The sequence below is a fragment of the Nicotiana tomentosiformis genome, chromosome 5 (assembly GCF_000390325.3).
Source record: "Nicotiana tomentosiformis chromosome 5, ASM39032v3, whole genome shotgun sequence".
NCBI lineage: Eukaryota > Viridiplantae > Streptophyta > Magnoliopsida > Solanales > Solanaceae > Nicotiana > Nicotiana tomentosiformis.
The window spans coordinates 1561764-1580231 of NC_090816.1; the positions used below are offsets into that span (position 1 = coordinate 1561764).

The 18468-nt window shown below is 34.5% G+C and overlaps 2 protein-coding genes across 2 annotated transcripts; both read left to right on the plus strand.

The window, feature by feature from the left end:
- Positions 1–889: 889 nt before the first annotated feature.
- On the plus strand, positions 890–6558 carry LOC104091432 (ubiquitin-conjugating enzyme E2 28). The gene is made up of 5 exons (XM_009596765.4): positions 890–1046; positions 1142–1241; positions 3570–3697; positions 5482–5586; positions 6071–6558. Exons 2-5 carry the CDS (start codon positions 1172–1174, stop codon positions 6212–6214), a joined length of 447 nt encoding a protein of 148 aa, XP_009595060.1. The 5' UTR covers positions 890–1046; positions 1142–1171; the 3' UTR covers positions 6215–6558.
- A 2726-nt stretch (positions 6559–9284) lies between these two features.
- LOC104091436 (uncharacterized) lies at positions 9285–11451 on the plus strand. Its single transcript, XM_009596769.4, has 2 exons — positions 9285–9582; positions 10449–11451. The coding sequence occupies exons 1-2, from the start codon at positions 9352–9354 to the stop codon at positions 10896–10898; spliced, it is 681 nt and encodes a 226-aa protein (XP_009595064.1). The 5' UTR covers positions 9285–9351; the 3' UTR covers positions 10899–11451.
- Positions 11452–18468: the final 7017 nt, after the last annotated feature.

The window sequence follows — 18468 nt, forward strand, 5'->3', positions numbered from 1 at the left end:
TTATAAGAAATGCCCTGAAAATATTTAAAACCTCATATTGGTATAAATAATAAGTTTAGATGATTAAATCATCATAAAAATAATTTGGAGGGTAATTATTAGATATTTATATAATAAAAAATGCAGAAATAAATTAATTCAAAGCCTTTAAAAATTAGGAAAAATGCTTGTATATGCTTATAAACTAAATGATGATGCATACGTACTATTTTGAATATATATATATATATATATATATATATTTGAAAATATGAGGAAAAAATTGGGTATCAACAACGCACATGCTAGGTGACGAGCGTGTGGGCGTGCACCATATAAATTGTGACTTAATAACTTCATGCACAACCATAATTTGAAGTATATGAGTTTGTAATTCTAATCTTTTTAAGCTATAGAATTTTAAATTAATAATTTTATACATAATTATTTAATTTTTTAAAATAAATACAGAATTTGGACTAAAGTAACTGACTCGAGAGCTAGCTACGCCCATGCATGTATAAGTCGATACTATCAAAGATTTGATTTAGTTGCCAATAAAGTAAATTAAAAACCGAAATCTCAGAATCAAATCAGAATACGTGAAAAGACATGCACAAATAGCCGACCAGATTCAATGTTTAATTTTTATAGTCAGTATACATAGTTATATGTATATTATATATGAATTATATATATGTTATATGTATATTATATATGAATTATATATATGTTATATATCGACCTGCTATTTTTAGTTTAAAAGATTATGTGAACGGCTATTTGGGTTTATTTTTTATTTTATTATTTGAAAATTATGGATAACACTAATGTGTGGGGTCATGAGAAGCGCCCCAAAATCCCAATCACACAGGAGTTCAAGTGGGCTCAAACTCGGGGCAGCCACAGCCATTAGTATAAAATAAAAAACAAAAAAACAAAACAAATACAATATAAAACAGCGGCAAATTAAAAAAAAGCAATATATTCCCCACAATTTCATCTGCTTATTTCGCGTGAAAAGTCAGCAGCTTTTTCAGTTTCGAATTTCAATTCTCGCTAATCAGGTAAATCACACCTCTATGTATTTTCCAATTTTTTTTCCTGCTGAATTGGGTTGTATTCTGATCTAATTTTTGGTTTGTTTTTTGGTCATATTAAGACTCAGATTTCTTCGATTGTTTGGTTTTTAATGGCTTCGAAACGAATATTGAAGGAGCTGAAGGATCTCCAAAAAGATCCTCCTACCTCATGCAGCGCCGGTAAAAAAAATTGATTTTATTTTTAATTTTATGCTCTTTTTTGTAATTTATTTGATTTTTTGTGTAAAGTTTTCATCTTTTTGCTTGTTTAGTAGTTGATCTATGGAATCTTCTCGATGCACGAGGATTTACTCTTTTTAGATGTTGAAATTTCAGTTTTTATCTTGCTCAGATAATATTTTCTTTGTTTTTATGTTTTTTATTTTATTTTATTGTTATGATGTTTGATTATTCTAATGGGTCATTTGTGAGATTTTGGATTTCTGTTGTTTTTCTGAATTAAGTCAACTCAAGTCAAACATATCTAGCTAGATTTAGTGACTAGTCAACTGCATATGTCGATTTTTTTCCCTTAAGTGGTGTCTGGCCTGCTTGCATACTCCTCGACTAATACAGGTGACCAAACTCTGTAAAAACAAGTTTAGACAGATGGGAAGAGTTCACCTCTTGTTTTTTTCCTTTATTGAGATTTGAACCCTAGTGTCGCATGATTCATTCCAGCTTCATTGATCACTAGGTCACCCCCTTCAATGCAATTGCATATGTTGATTTGTAAGTTTATAGCTCTTAGTCTACAATGTTATTTTTTGCCATCTATCACTTCATTGGTCGGTTTTTGGATGGCACAAAGGCCTTTTGCAAAATATAACAGCTTGTGTCTCATGTGATGTGCTGTTACACATAGGTGGATTGAGGATCTAAGCTTGACGGTTCAACCTTTTAAATTTATTGCACTAAACTCACTATGGGTTCAAAGTATAATATTTGTTGACATATTTTACTAAGGGGATAAAATTGTGAGTCTCAAAAGCCTTGAGGTATGGCCCAAAGGGATCAGGCCAAAGTAGATAATATCTTGACTGTTGGGCTTGGGCTGTTGCATGAGGAGCATAATATTACATAGTGCACTTTGATTTCCGTGGAGTAGGGAGCTTGTCTTCACCTTATCTATAATGTAGCTTCTAATATTCTTATCTTAATTTTGTATTTTTATTAGTAAATACACGTGAGAAGAGAAGATTCCTACCACAACAAGCTTTATACATGTCAGACTTTTGTCTAATGGGTTCTCATGACCGAACTTATGCGGGTGGCCAGATTAATTTTCAAAATGATCTGAATTATTGGTTATATAGCGATGTCAATTCGTCATACTTTGTTCATTCTTCAAGTTGTGCTTGTTTTCCTAATGTCATTATGTCCATACTTTGAACTTCTTTTTAGAATCATGTCATGTGCATTGAAGCCTCCAAGATATTTAGTTTCTGCCAGGAATCGTTACAGAGATGTTTCTGTCTGTATTGTCATTGTAGTCCTATAAGCCAATCATGATTCCTTCGAATAAATCTTACGTTATAAAAAAATCATTGTTCCTTCTAATCTATCTGTCCTGTTTTACTGTTGTTAGATGCTTTTCAAATTCCATGTTGTCTCCTGATGGAAATAATTGTGTGCTTTACATCCCAGGACATTTATACTCCCTCTGTTTCAATTTAGATGACACACTTTTCTTATTAGTTCGTTCCAAAAAGAATGACACATTTCTACAATTGGAAATAATTCAACTTTAAACTCTTCATTTTACCCATTTCACCCTTAATGAGAAGCTTTTATAACCACACAATGTCATGGCCCCACAAAGTTTTTACCCTTAAGCTTTTAAGACCACAAGTTTCAAACGTCTTCTTCCTTATCAAAAAGAAAGTTTCAAACGTCTTCTTTTTTTTTCTTAAACTCCGTGCCGAGTCAAACCACCTCATCTAAATTGAAACGGAGGGAGTAATTTCTTCCAAGTTGTCAGTATCTTGTGGTACAATCTAATACAAGCCTCACAATGCATGCCTGATGAGCTTAATTTTACACTTAATGAATCCCTTTCATATCTTACAAATATAATACAATTCTTACATGTTAGTGATTATGTAATACATATATATGATGGGGGTTGATCGGGTTAGTGATTATGCTGTTATCGAATGCAAAGTTGAATAAAAATTTATTTCGAATTTTTTAATGGATTTCTAGCATATTCTTACTTATTTATCTATGCATAACTGGTCAATTATTTATTGCCATGATAGTTTATATGTAATTTTTTAAATTAGCTTCTACTATCTTAGCATATGATGCATACTTAACTATTTTGATACATGATCTGCCTCCCGATTTGACAGCAATGGTTTGAATCATAGTGGTAGTGCTTTTTGGATATTCTTGAACAAGATGTTATGCAGATAGTCCAGCATCTTTTGTAAAGGAGATATATGCTAAATTATTCATCATTTGGTGGTATTGGCTTGCTAACATTTTTGTACCATGTGTTAACAGGTCCTGTTGGAGAGGACATGTTTCACTGGCAGGCTACAATAATGGGGCCCTCTGACAGCCCTTATGCTGGGGGTGTATTTTTAGTCACTATCCATTTTCCTCCAGATTATCCATTCAAACCTCCTAAGGTATCTTATAGTTGCAAAATTACTTTGTGAGTCATTGATGTGTCTGCTGGTGGTTGTTCTTTTGCAGATTCCTTCTTATTTGGTTTTTGCATATTGGAGCATAATTTTCTTAGACTTTTGACTCCCTTCTATTCTTGCATTATTTGATGATGTTGAAATAGATTTCCTGGTAATGAGCTTGTGTGAAGTGCAATGTAGAAGAGAAGTTGATTTCTGCAGCTGTGGTCTCTGGCTTATATTCTTATCCCTTTTTATTAGACCGTCACCTTGCCTTAGAACAAAATTTCAAGGTTGAGGTCTTACGGATAGGGGTGTTCATGGTTCGGTTTTTCCCAAAAAAGAAACCAAACCAAGTAAGTCGGTTTTTTTAATATTGGAACCAAACTTAACCAATTAAGTCGGTTTTTTATCGATTAAGTTTATGTCGGTTTTTTCTTAAAGATAAGACATACACTACCAAACGCATATTCCGATGAATACATTTTCAATGTAACACTATCAAACAATTGCTCTTTGAGAAATCTATCATTTACCAAGATATATTGATGATAATTGAATCAGTCTACATTATGAGCTGATACTTTTCCTATATTGTAATTCCGCATCCTCTCGATGCTTTTGTTATTAATATACCACTTCATCAAAAAAAATTGAATCAAATGGTGATGAATAATTTAAGGACTCGATTAAAATAGATTATTTTTAACATGAAATAGATTCTCGTACTTAGCAAAAGAAAACTAGAACTAAAATGTAAAGGCAAAGAACTAGATTATTATAATAGCAAATAACTAGACTAAAAGTGCAAACAATTAACATGTACCATAAAACTTTGGAAACTTTGTTTAAAAATATACATATATATAGGTATAATAATAAATTTTAAATAGCTACTTCTATAATCGGTTTGGTTTGATTTTTTCGATTATTTTTTTATTAAAACCAAAACCAAACCAAACCAAATCTGTTCGGTTTTTAAAAATTCAAAACCGAAACCAAACCAAAAAAGTATCGTTTTTTTGGATCGGTTTTTGGTTTGATTCGTCTTTTGGTTTGGTTCGGTTTTTCGGGGTTTTTATGAACACCCCTACTTAAAGATAACACACTAGTAGGGTTTTGTTACTGGGGGGGACAGAAGGTGTTATGATACTTAAATCAACATATTACATATGCTTTGTTTTTGAAACTTTTGGTGCCAGATATGGTGATTAAAGAGGAATATGGATTTCATCTTTCAATTTTTATTTTAATATTGCCTTGGACTAGCCCTAGGGATTTAGTCTTAGTGGTAAGGGTGCAACACGTGATGTATGGGTCAGGCGCACGTCACGGGTTCAAACCTTGCCGTTGACAAAAGCTTGGTATTACGTGAAGAAGGGTAGAGGGGTCGGCTCGTTCTCCACCGAGTTTTGAACTGTGCACCACTGTCCCTTCGGGATTTCTCGGTGATAAAAAAACCTTGGTTTTTTCATACTTGATACGTCATTTACAGAAAGAAAGAGCAGGATTCTCTTTGGGGTAGGTTAAGAACGAGGAAGGTTCAGCTTCTTTTGAATGACATCATGATCGATATCAGCTAGGTGATCTGCAGGACTAAATGAATGTTTTATACAGATGTACTGATACCTGAAACATTTGGAAAATTTCTGTCAGCGTCAAACAAGCTGTTTCTCAGTCAATCATTAGTTGGTGAACCTGAACATGTTCATGTATTTATTGTTAATTTGTAAGCTGGAGTCTTCCACTAGACTTTATTGTGTTACATTATGGTTAAATCTTTGCAGGTTGCTTTTAGGACAAAAGTTTTCCATCCAAATATCAACAGTAATGGGAGCATTTGCTTGGACATACTGAAGGAGCAGTGGAGCCCCGCGTTAACTATTTCCAAGGTCCTTTCTTACCTTTATCTGCTGAGAAATAATACAAGCTGTGAAAACATTCCTATTCAGAGTCTTGGGACTCATAATATAAGAGTTTTTTTCAAATCATTTTGGATGCATCAGCTAATTTGTTGGTAATCTAAAGGATAGGTAATAAAGATATAGTGATTCCTTGAAAAGGAAACAACATTTTTATTGGACATTTTATATAATAATTAGTAGGTGACTTAATCCTATTAGCTTTTCCTTATTATTCCTTTATAGCTTTAGGGAGCAATGGTGAAAACATTTTAACTATCTAACTTGTCCTTCATAAGGTGCTTTGGTTTCAGTTGATAACATATCTGTTCTCTAATGGTACATCAATTGTTTCTGTGGAATTATGTGTTGTGTTAAATGGTTTTCCTAGACCAGTAGAACTGGTTGAGTTTCACGAAGTATGTTGTGTTATTTGTGTTTCTTAAGGTGGGAAAGGTTTCTGTATTACCTTCAGGTTTTGCTTTCAATCTGCTCACTTTTGACGGACCCAAACCCTGATGACCCCCTGGTTCCTGAGATTGCTCACATGTACAAGACAGACAAGGCCAAATATGAAGCAACCGCCAGGAGTTGGACCCAGAAGTATGCCATGGGCTAAATATTGCCTATGGCGGCTTGAATTGATATAAAGAAAAACAAATTTCAATGTCTTTCTTCTCCGCGCTCTCCATTAACAAGTTGTACAATAGCATTAAGCATTGCCCTCTGCAGGAAGACTAATGATGCTTTGAATTTTGTTTATATAGATTCTAATATTTTATGTGGGGAAGCATATATTTATCTGGTTTTGGATTGTTTCCTTTGGCTTGACACTATTTGTGTAAAAAATTCATGCCTTTTGTACATTCTACTATCATGTTTATTACTATTAAGGTTAACTATGTGAGATACAGCATCATCCTCGAGGTGGGGTTTATCTTATCGTAGTTTAGTTTTATCTAATTAACCTTGGTCTATGAAGTTTTAGAAAAGATGAACGGATGTCTTTGTTTTTTCCTTTTCTTCTTTTCCCCGTTTCCTATTTTCCCACCTTGAACTACTTCTCAAGTATATGGCCACAGTTTAATGGAGTTTCCAAAATTTCGTTGTTTACGGACTAGTCTATATTTAGCATCGAGTAATCTGAAACCACCCTATTATATGATGCTTATATTTTGGGTTGGTTTGTGCAGGGGCGGGTGTAGCGTTGTACCGGTGGGGTTCAATTGAATTCATAACTTTCGATGCATAGTAAAAATTTATTAAAATTGTATAAATAGTAGATATGAACTCATAATTTTAAAAATATAATTGGTTTAACGCTAAAAACTTTAAAAGCTGAACCCATAAGGTTTAAATTCTGAATCCGCCTTTGGGTTTGTGTGCATCTGCTACCAAAGTTTCTGCGGAAAGAATTCCCTTACTTTCATCTCTGTTGAAATTTGAACTTGGTTTCCATATTGTTACTCCGACTCTTCGACTGTTTCACCATCTACTACAGGGGTAATCATTGCACCATTGGATGCGGGAGAATAATGGCATGTTTTGCCAAGTTTTTTCGAGTTCAAAAATACTTTTTTTTTCAAAAAAAGTGTTTTTTTTTTCAAATTTGAAATGTTTGGCCAAGCCTTTAGGAAAAAAAAAAAGTGTTTTTGAGAAGAAGCAGAAGAAAAGTATCTTCTTCTCATAAGCACTTTTTTGAGAAGCAATTTTGAGAAAAATACATTTAGAAACACTTTTTAAAAGCTTTATCAAACACTAATTGCTGTTTAGAAGTACTTTTTAAATTAATTAGCCAAACACAAATTGCTTCTCACCAAAAGTACTTTTAAAAAAAAAAATACTTTTCAAAATAAGCTCATTTTTCCAGGCCAAACGGGCTATTACACTTGTTGATTCTTTGCTGGGATCCTAAGCTTTCAAGGGCCAGGGGAAAGAGATGAAAATCAAATTTGTTATCGAGTTGCCAAAGTATTCTGAAAGTTAAAAACTTGTTTATCACAAAAATTAAAGGATCCACTTTATTACCAGCGTGAGTCACATTTTAGCAATGGTTTCCTATTTACTTCTATTTGCCAACCAGAACTGTAAATCTGAAATTGAGCTCCAACTTTTATGTCTTATCCTTTTTGTAATAAATAATTTGAAAGGGGGATAAAGGAACACAAAAAAGCAAAAAACAAAGCTTATATTGATGTAAATTTAAATGACTAAGAAGTTATTAAATATTCATATAACTGTCTTCAACTTATTCAGAGTTAAGGTGGAGTTATTGTTTAGTTGTTATTATTCCTTTATTTACTGACGCATAGAATTCGTTTAGTGAAAATTTCGGCTCTAACATAGAATTCGTTTAGGGCTGGCAAGTGGGTCGATTCCGGGTCTAAACGGGCCGGTCCAAACGGTCTCGATCCCAGTTCCGGGCCGGTCCCAAATTAAACGGGCCTGGGCCAAACGAGCTTTTTGTAAGGACGGGACCGGGACCGTTTGGTCCCGGCCTGCAGGCTAAACGGGCTAAGTGGGCCCAACATATTTTTTTTAAAAAAATAAATGAAATAAATATTAGAGACAAAAGAATGTTAAAAAAAATATCTAAAACAATGCTTTGTAAATTTTATTATAGAATTGTGACCTAAATTTTAATATTCAATATTTAATATCGAATATATATAGTATATCGATATAAGATGTATATATAGTATATATATATATATATATATATATAAGCTATATTCGATAAGCTATATATACATCTTATATACTATATATAAGATGTATATATTGTATAGTATATATATTAAATGTATGTATATATATATATATATATATATATATATATCGATATATGATGTATATATAGTATATATATAAGTAATAAGCTATATTCGATAAGCTATATATACATAATATAGTATAGTATATATATTAAATGTATTTTATATATATATATATATTTTTTTTTTTTTATTACTTATATATATATATATATATATATAAGCTATATTCGATAAGTTATATATACATCTTATATACTATATATAAGATGTATATATAGTATAATATATATATTAAATGTATAATATATATATTAAAGTTATATGTAGAAGAAAATTAGAGAGAGATTGTGATAGATTGATGATTCTGTAAGAAAAAATGAAAGAATGATGGGGTTTTTATAGTTGAAAATAGGGAAAAAGTGTAATTATAAAAAGTTTGGTATTAAAACAAAGTTGGGGGGGTTAAATGACTATTTTATAAATAGCCAACGGCTATACTATTTTTAAAAAAAAATAGCCGTTGGAACTGTTTGACCCGTTAAGGGATCGGGCCGGTCCCGGGCTCTGGCGGGCTAAACGGTCCCGGGCCTGGCGGGCCCAAGTCATAGGACAAGCCCAGACCCACTAAAACACCCGTTTGACCCGCGGTCCCGGGCCGGCCCACTTACCACCAATACCTGTAATACATTTGTGGGACAGGAAACAGCGAAGGGTTTCAGCAGCAGACAGACTTGCCATTAAAGGAATACCACATGCAAAAAAGAGAAAAAAAGTGAACAAAAAAACAAAACAGATTAGTTTAAACACCAAATTCAGACCACTAAAGAAGGAAAAGAACTCTACCTTACATTCCAATTGGTCTAAAAAATATTCCCAACCAATGAAATCTGAAAAAAGCAAAGGCAAGTAAGCTTTTTTTAAGTATAAAATGAATTGATTGGTGGTGCATTTCTTTTGCTTTGATATTATTGTATATTATATGGAGATAAAAAATACTAATAAAGATTTGCATATTCTGACAGAGAGAGCAGGGATTTTACATGATAAAATCACTCAAAAAATCTATTATGAAGGATTACATTTCTGTAGAGATTGTGCTGAACATGGTCGTTACTGTGGAATTGCAGACCTCAGAATAGAAGATAAGGAGAAATTGATTGCCATTCGAGACTCATTGAAGGAAATTCAGAACATGCTTGAGTTCTACCAGGTTTTACTTTTGGTTACTTTCTTTTGTCTAAAATGAATTCATTTTTTTTGTTTGTTAATTTATTCTAAATGCATGATTAGTTGAGACGTCGAAGACATAATTAAGTATAAAAAGTATCCGATATTTTTAATAACTTGCAGTTTTAGATGAGATGGTCACACACAATTCAACGAGTATTTGACAAGGAATGGGTCTTGAGGTCGAGTCTCCGGCATACAATGGCATTAAACTACCTTTGCCACTGCAAGACGATTCAGGAGTTAACGTATATTCAATCAAATATCTCTATAACAACCTCTAGTTCGAACTCTTTTGGCTATAGCATGAAAATTAATTTCATAAAAAACTTGACTTTTATAGTGAATGACTGTTATATGATGATGTTGTTATAGAGAGGTCTGACTGTATATATATAAAAAATTATTTATGCCCTATTAGGGTAGTACAATTTTCCAAAGAAGGGGATCCAATTGAACTCCTTCCGGTGATCATGATGCCGTCATTGCTCGCATATGAGAGGCAGTATTGGAGGCATAATTAAATATATAAAAGTGTGTTATGTCTATCAGCAAGAGCTGCCCTTTATTAAGGGGTGTCATCCGTCACAGTTTTGCAGCAAAAATATGATAATTACTTGTATATGTGTGTAACCAGAATTTTATAAAAAATGAATATGTGTATATACAATAGATAGACACTCCTTGAAAATAATACAAATTAAATATCAGTTTAGAACACAAAGTAAAATCTTAAACCACCACAGTTAGAGACTCAAATTCACTTGTAAGACGAGTTAGGACAATAGGTCGACACTGCTTGTGCAAAACTAGGTAATTATTTAACTTGTAGTTGTCCAATCATTGCAGACATTACAGTCACGGCAGCAGAGACTATACAATGGAGCAGTTGCCCGTTTGGAAGAAAGCAGAATGCTTCTGCTAGAAAAAATAAACAAGTATCCAACATGGGGAAGTAAACTAGACTTAATTGAAGAATTAAGAGAGTGTTTAGTTGAAGGAAAAGTTGCATTTCCTGAGAATTTGGCAGAAAGCAAAGAGAAGAAAATTGAAGATGAGAACAAAAAGAAGACAAGTTCAAGTTTCTTGGTCATTTGTATAAGAGGTTTATTTAATCCGTGGAACTGGTTTCGTACAACAAGAATTGCTGCCATAGCGTTGATTGTTGCTTCTGCTAGCATTTCTTCTCCAGTTAACTTGTACAGGAACAAGCTGCAAATTAAGGAAAACATATCTGTATCAAGAATGAAGATTGAATATCCAGATTGTCAACTGGCTGTTTCATATGGAAAGGGATGATCATATGCATTTTCTTAAGCAGCCACTAATGCTTGCATTAGGGTAGGCGGTCTACAATACACCCCTTAGGGTGCGGCCCTTCTACGGACCCGAAGTGAATGCAGAATGCTTTGTGTACCGGGGATGATCATAATTTTGATCGAATACCTTGCTGATCGGGTTGGCTAAATAGATGTTGTTAGAAGAAGTACACACGAGGGCGTATGGATACCTAGTCAATCAGGTTTGGATTGGATCATCGAGATAGAACGCCTGGTACACATGGTAACAGACTCTTTAGATGTGATTATCCTCAAATACAGGTATAGCACAGACTTCAGTTATAGTCGTGATACGTATCATAGATTCAGATACGTTCAGTCAGAACTCAGAATACATATTCAAATGTGAATTTCTAAACTACAGCACCAGATAGAGTTTCAAATACAACTTCAGCTATCAGTATACAAGAGATATCCACTATTAAATTTGCAGTATTGCATAGCATGTTGTGTTTCAACACTTTATTCCAACAATTATGGATGGTTATCTATTCACTGAGTTTGTAGACTCACTTCTCGCGTTTTCTCTTAACATATTGTCACGACCCAAATTCTAACATGTAGTGATGACGCCTATCTCGAAACTAGGCAAGCCGAAAATCTCAGTAAACCACAATTTCTTTTAAGTTTGAAAATATAATATTTAAATAAAATCCACAAATCTTACAAATACCGATACAACCACTCCTAAAAACCTGGTGTCACTGAGTACATGAACATCTAATATGAATACAAGTCTGGAAAATACGGTCCATAACAGTCTGAGACCAAATACTGTAAATAAGGAGATAGGGAAGGAGATGCAAGGTCTGCGAAACACGACAACTACCTTTGAATCTCCAGAAAATTAACTGTGCGAAAGAATCAACACCTGCTATGTCCAGGAACACCTGGATCTGCACACGAAGTGCAGGGTATAGTATGAGTACAACCAACTCAGCAAGTAACAATAATAAATAAGGAATTGAAGATAGTGACGAGCTACACAATTATGGTTCATTTCCAGTAATTCCAGCAAAGAAAAGACATGCTTTCAAATCCGGCAGTTTAAGTCAAATTAATTTTATACAGTTCATGTTCATGTAATCCGGATATAGAATCTTTCAGAGAATTTCACAACAATGACAGATAGCAACTAAATGCAACAACAAATGAAAAGCAAGTACAGCCCCTCAGGCAACAGTCACTCAACTCGTCACAACAGCTCAACCACTCGACTCTCAGCCCTCAACACCCACACTCAATGGGTTCCCGCGTTCACTGGGAATGTACAGACTCGGGAGGGGCTCCTACAGCCCAAGCGCTATAATCTGCACGGACAAATCACGTGCTGCACGGACAACTCGGGTGCCATAGTATAAATATCTGGATCTATACGGACAACTCACATGCTGCACGAACAACTCACGTGCTATAGTATAATATAAGGATCCGCACGGACAACTCATGTGCTGCACGGATAATTCACGTGCTATAATATAATATAAGGATCCGCACGGACAACTCATGTGCTGCACGGACAACTCACGTGCTATAGTATAATATCTCACAATCAGGCCCTCGGCCTCGCTCAGTGCTCTCAGAAATCATGAAATCAGCCCAAACAACAATGATATAATGCATCAATAATAAACAATAAAGACTGAGATAAAATAATCAAGTAAACTGTGACTGAGTACAAACAACAATTAAGCAGATAGTTCAACATGTACATGACCTTTGTGGGTTCCAACAATACCAACATATAGCCTAAACATGGTTTCTAACATGACCTATAGTCAAATTTCCACAACACATAGAGAGCACATTAGCTATCGACAAGTTATTCAACTTTACAGTTTCCACGGGACAGACCAAGTCATAATCCCCTCGGTGCACGCCCACACGCCATTCATTTAGCATGTGCGTCACCTCCAAAATAATCACATGACACAAAATCCTGGGTTTCATACCCGCAGGACCAGATTTAAAACTGTTACTTACCTCAAAACGTGAAATTCTTTACTCTGCTATGCCTTTGCCTCACAAATTGGCCTCCGAATGCCTCGAATCTAGTCACAAATAATTCGTTTCAGTCAATAAAATTTATTAGAATTAATTCCATATGAAAATACAATTTTTCCATAAAAATCCGAAATTTAGCTCAAAAATGCCCATGGGGCTCACGTCTCGGAACCCGACAAAAGTTACGAAATATGAACACCCATTCAACCACGAGTATAACCATACCAAAATTACTAGATTCTAATAAAAATTCGGCCCTCAAATCCTCAAATTTATCCAAGAGGGTTTTCAAACTTTTTCAACTTAATTAACCAATTAAATGATAAAAACAACTATGAATTCGGGTAATTTAACTAATATTGAGTTAAGAACACTTACCCCATTGTTTCCTCTGAAAATCTCCCAAAAATCGCCTCAATCCGAGCTCTAAATCGTTAAAAATAGAAAATAGGACGAAGTCCCATTTCTAGAACTTAAACTTTCTGTCCAGACCTCTCTTCTTCGCGAACGCGACAGGTCCCTCGCGTTCGCGAAGCACAAAATCGTGCTGCCCAACATTTGCTCTTCGCGAATGCGAGACACTGTTCGTGAACGCGATGCTTTATGGAGCCCTTCTTCGCGAATGTGAAGGCAAAAATCCATGCCAACTATTTTTCCCTTCGCGTACGCGATACCCAAGCGCGAACGCGATGAACAACTCAGTTCCTCTTCGCGAATGCGAGGGCCCACTCGCGAACGCGAACAGTAAATCTTGTCTGTCTCAAATTCCCCTTTCGCGAATGCAAGGGCCCACTCGCGAACGCGAAGAAGGAAACTAGAAAAATACACCAGCAGTCTTCAGCCAACATGCCAAGTCCAAAAAATGATCCGTTAACCTCCCGAAACTCACCTGAACCCCCCGAGACCTCAACCAAACATACCATCAAGTCCTAAAACATCATACGAATTTAGTCGAACCCTCAAATCACCTCAAACAATGCTAAATCCATGAATTACACCCCAATTCAAGCCTAATAAATTTTGAAAATTTTAATTTCTACAAACGACTCCGGAACCTATCAAATCACGTCCGATTGATCTCAAATTTTACACACAAGTCATAAACAATATAACGGAGGTATTCCAATTTTCAGAATCGGATTCCGAACCCGATATCAAAAAGTCAACCCCCGGTCAAACTTCCCAAAAATTCAACTTTCGGCATTTCAAGCCAAATTCCACTACGGATCTCCAAATAATTTTTCGAACACGCTCATAAGTCCAACATCACCATACAGAGCTATTGAAATCATCAAAATTCAAATCTGAGATCGTTTACACATAAATCCACATCCGGTCAACTTTTCTAACTTAAAATTTTCAATTATGAGACTAAGTGTCTCATTTCACTCCAAATTCCTTCTGGACCCGAACCAACTAACCCGATAAGTCATAAATCAATTGTAAGGCATAAATTAAGCAATAAATGGGAGAACGGGGTTATAATATTCAAAACGACCGGTCGGATCGTTACACATATACACTTTGAGATAGAGCTAGCAGCTGCTCAGCATTAGCCATTCCTTCTTTAGAAGGTATTGGCTCTTACTATCGATCGGATGGAGAGAACCGGTAAGAAGGCTTTCTCTATTGCAGAGAGGACACACTACTAAAGTCTCAGTAAAGCCAAAGAAGTTATCCAATTTCGCCTTTTCTAAATTATTATGTCAGACGTCCTGGCCTAGGAGCCCCGTTCGCGGATACGTTTTCATTATAAATGGATCTAAGGAGTTCACATTGTTATAGAATGAGAGTCACATTTTTGTCTTTCTTGGTTCTTCAGTTGCAGTAGCTTAACTACACGGAGTTTGCTCTATGAGCTCTGTATTAGTATAAAAGAATGTGTTATCATTGATGAGCATGGTTCAGATTTGTTCGTGAAAGTACCCTTTGAACTATAAATAGTTTGCTCCATTATTTGCATAATTGCATCTATATTAGTGACTGATAAATAACAAATGCAAGATTCAAATCTGCATCGCACGTCAATCAGGCAAGTTGCATTGACTCATCTTTTATTGATGAGAGGTTAAGAATTGCACTCAAGAGTGTGAGTGTGGCCTAATGGTCACTCAAGTGGGTGAAAATGATGGGCAGAGGCGGATTCAAGATTTGAAGTTTATGGGTTCCCACGATAACCAGAGACGGGTCCAGAGTTTAAGCTTCATGGGTTCAACCTTCAAGATTCTTGACATTGAATTTATTATATTCTTAAAGTTATGGGTACATATCTATTATTTATTGTAATTTTAGTGATTTTACTCATAAATTTATACTACGCGTCGAAAATACTGGGTTCAGTTGAACCCGATAACCTTAAGATCCATCCGCCCATGACGATAACTTTAACTAAATTTACAATAATAAATGAGTTCACTGTTATGTAATTATAGATATTTTTAACACATACACTGTCTGGACAAAAGTTACTAGGTTAACGTCAGAGACGGATCTAAGATTTTTATTACATGGGTGCACCACTAAACAGAAGGGAAAAAAGAAAGTATTAAGTAGGAATTGATCCCTGCTCCTCTAGACAAATAACTCAACATTCAATCAAGTGCAATATTTAGCCTCTTTGGAGCATGGATGCCCGCAGATAACATTAGATCAATTTTAGAAAATATGCACATAAAATATCTAGTTTGGCGAAAAGACCATGGGTTCATGTGTCTTACATATTAGCCTATAAATCCGCCCATGGTTAACGTGAATCTGCATGACGTACGGTAGATCAGCCCCCGACCATGGGTGATCAATATTTAAATTCCAGCGGAGACAAAAAATTGCTAGATGCTTATTTCTCATCTGTCTAATTGTTAGACAGATTTATCTAATATGTGTGTTGGTCAGAGACAACAACCGAATAGTCAAGGCACGTGAAAACTAGCCTGAACACCTTTTATCATTTAAAAACAATAAAAGGGCTGCAGAATTAAGGAAACTGGTAAGTGTGTGCTTCCTAAAGACCTTGTTGCATCAATAATTTGGCTCATTGAAATTTACTCCATCTAATCAATTCATGAAACTGAATATGGGTGCAAAATTAAGAAAGGAAGGACAATTATATCACCTTCAAGTTTCTTTAAGAAGGGGAATAGCTAGCACTTACATATTGAAACCTTATTGAAGACTAATCACCATACATCATTATTCTAAATACACTTACCAATTCTAGAGAGATTAAAGCTTGCATAATCATCCCACTTTTTTCTTACTCCTACTAAAACAAACTTAACACAAAACATATCAACTTTATAGTACAACAACAATAACTATGCATCAATTCTAAGAAGTCCGGATCGACAATATGAATCCTCAAAGTTCATGCCGCTGATCCATTTAAGTTCGTCTTAGTTTAATGTATGATGCTAAATTACAACAAGAATAAGAACAAACTCAATGTGGTCCCATAAGTGGGATCTGAGATGAGTAGCGTGTACGCAAATCTTACCACTGCCTTATAAAGATATTACGATACTAAATTAAGTATCAAAAAGTTTGTAAGAAGAAGTAGAAGGGATATTAATTTAATAGGTCCAAAGAAAAGCTCCTATAGCAAACTTCCTCTTCTGCTTTACATCTCCAAGAATAGGAAGTCCATATTGAGTAAGCAAACAATCCAACTTCCATTCTGGCATATTCTCGTACTCAGCCTTTGTGTATTTTGGGTAATGCAATGGCATTTGAAAGCCAAATCCACAACGTTCTTTGCCATTTGATCTTGCCATTGACTCCATAGAAACACCACTCATTTTTTTTCTTTATATAATATGCTTTAGTTTGGAAATATAAGAATAGGGTTTGTGTATTTATAGAGGAAGATAGAAGGTTTGTTAAGCAAATTTAATGATGGCATTCTCGAGGTAGGTGTGGTATATTTTGAAATTAACGAAGGAATTTAAGTTGTTTTTCGATATGATTTATGTGGTTGAATACAAAGAATAGGGAAAACCAACTTGTCCTAATTTCTTATTTCATTTTAGATTCCCAGGGTTAGGAAATATATATTGATTTTATTGACAAAATTAAGAGCAATTATTAGTGTGAAGTATTCTCTAGAGTGCCTTCAAAAGAAATATAGAGTTACTGTTATCCATAATAATATGTACTCCCTTCGTCCATTTTAAGTGGTTTTTTTTGGCTCTTTTCACACATATTAAAGAATTCATATTTTAGCATTAATTAACAATAAAATTGATCATATTAACCTTAATTTGTTCATTAAAATATAAAAAACTATCCCTAAGCTCTTTACTCCAAGGACAACTTTGGAAAGAAGAAGTTACTTTATTCTTGATATCTGAAAAAATCAAATATTGTGAACAAAAAAAAGATAAAAAATCACTTAAAGTGGATCGGAGAGAGTAATAACAAGCTATTAATTTACTCAAAGTTACCAACTCATGCTTAGGGTAGAGTTTTCTCTATAGTTGTCTTTTATATGGTCTTAATGTGCAAAAATAGAGTTTACATTTTAGTCTAAGAAAATGTATTTGCTCATAATTTTATTGCCAATGCAACCAGAATAGTGACAAATACAAGTGGTGAATACAAGATTTTACACAAGTGATACCAATCTCAATTCAGCTTGTAAGTAATTAAGCTTGAGTATATGACTATGATATCTCAAAATTGATATCTAATTATGTATACACACATATATTGTTTTAAAAAACTAATTATACACATAAATATAAGAAAAAAATATTCATTTCTTCTCTTTACATGTCATTGCTCGGATTCCTTTTATATTGCTATATTGTTGATTTTTTTGAACCGATTGTCTATCAGAAAGAGCCTCTCTACTCGTATAAGGTAGGAATAATAAGGTCTACGTACATATTACCCTCCCCAAACCCCACTTATAAGATTATACTGTTGTTGTTATAGTAGTGTTGAATGTCACTCATTTTGAAATGGAGTCTCAGCCACTAATTAAATCAAAATTCAGATCAACATAAATGTCTACTATGAATAGCAAAGAGTTAGGGCAGTAACGCACACAAGTGGGCGGACGGATTAACATATACTCCAATAGTGAATTGAATTCGAGGCGGAACTAAGATTTGAACCTTATGGATTCGGGATTGTAATCTTTTAAGTTACTGAGTTCTAAATCAATAAGTTGTATATATTCAATAGATTTCTTATGACAAATATATGATTTGATCAAAAACTACTGGGTTCGACTGAACCCGCATCCAACACTCTGCTTCCGCCCCTGTATTGAATGCAAGCAAGAAAGTAGATACAATATGTTTTTTCATATGCTATACACCACACAAATCTTGTTAATGCATAGCAGTTAAATTCTTGAAAGCATTAAATGTCGATCATCAGTTCACTACATTGTGGTGTATATTCATTCAAAATCACTATAATTGAGAGCAAGGCCTCCTACTTGATAAATTTGTGATAGTAGATGATCATCACTAGGGAATGTCTACTTGGAATATCCTCAAGACCACATATGGTGGCTTGAC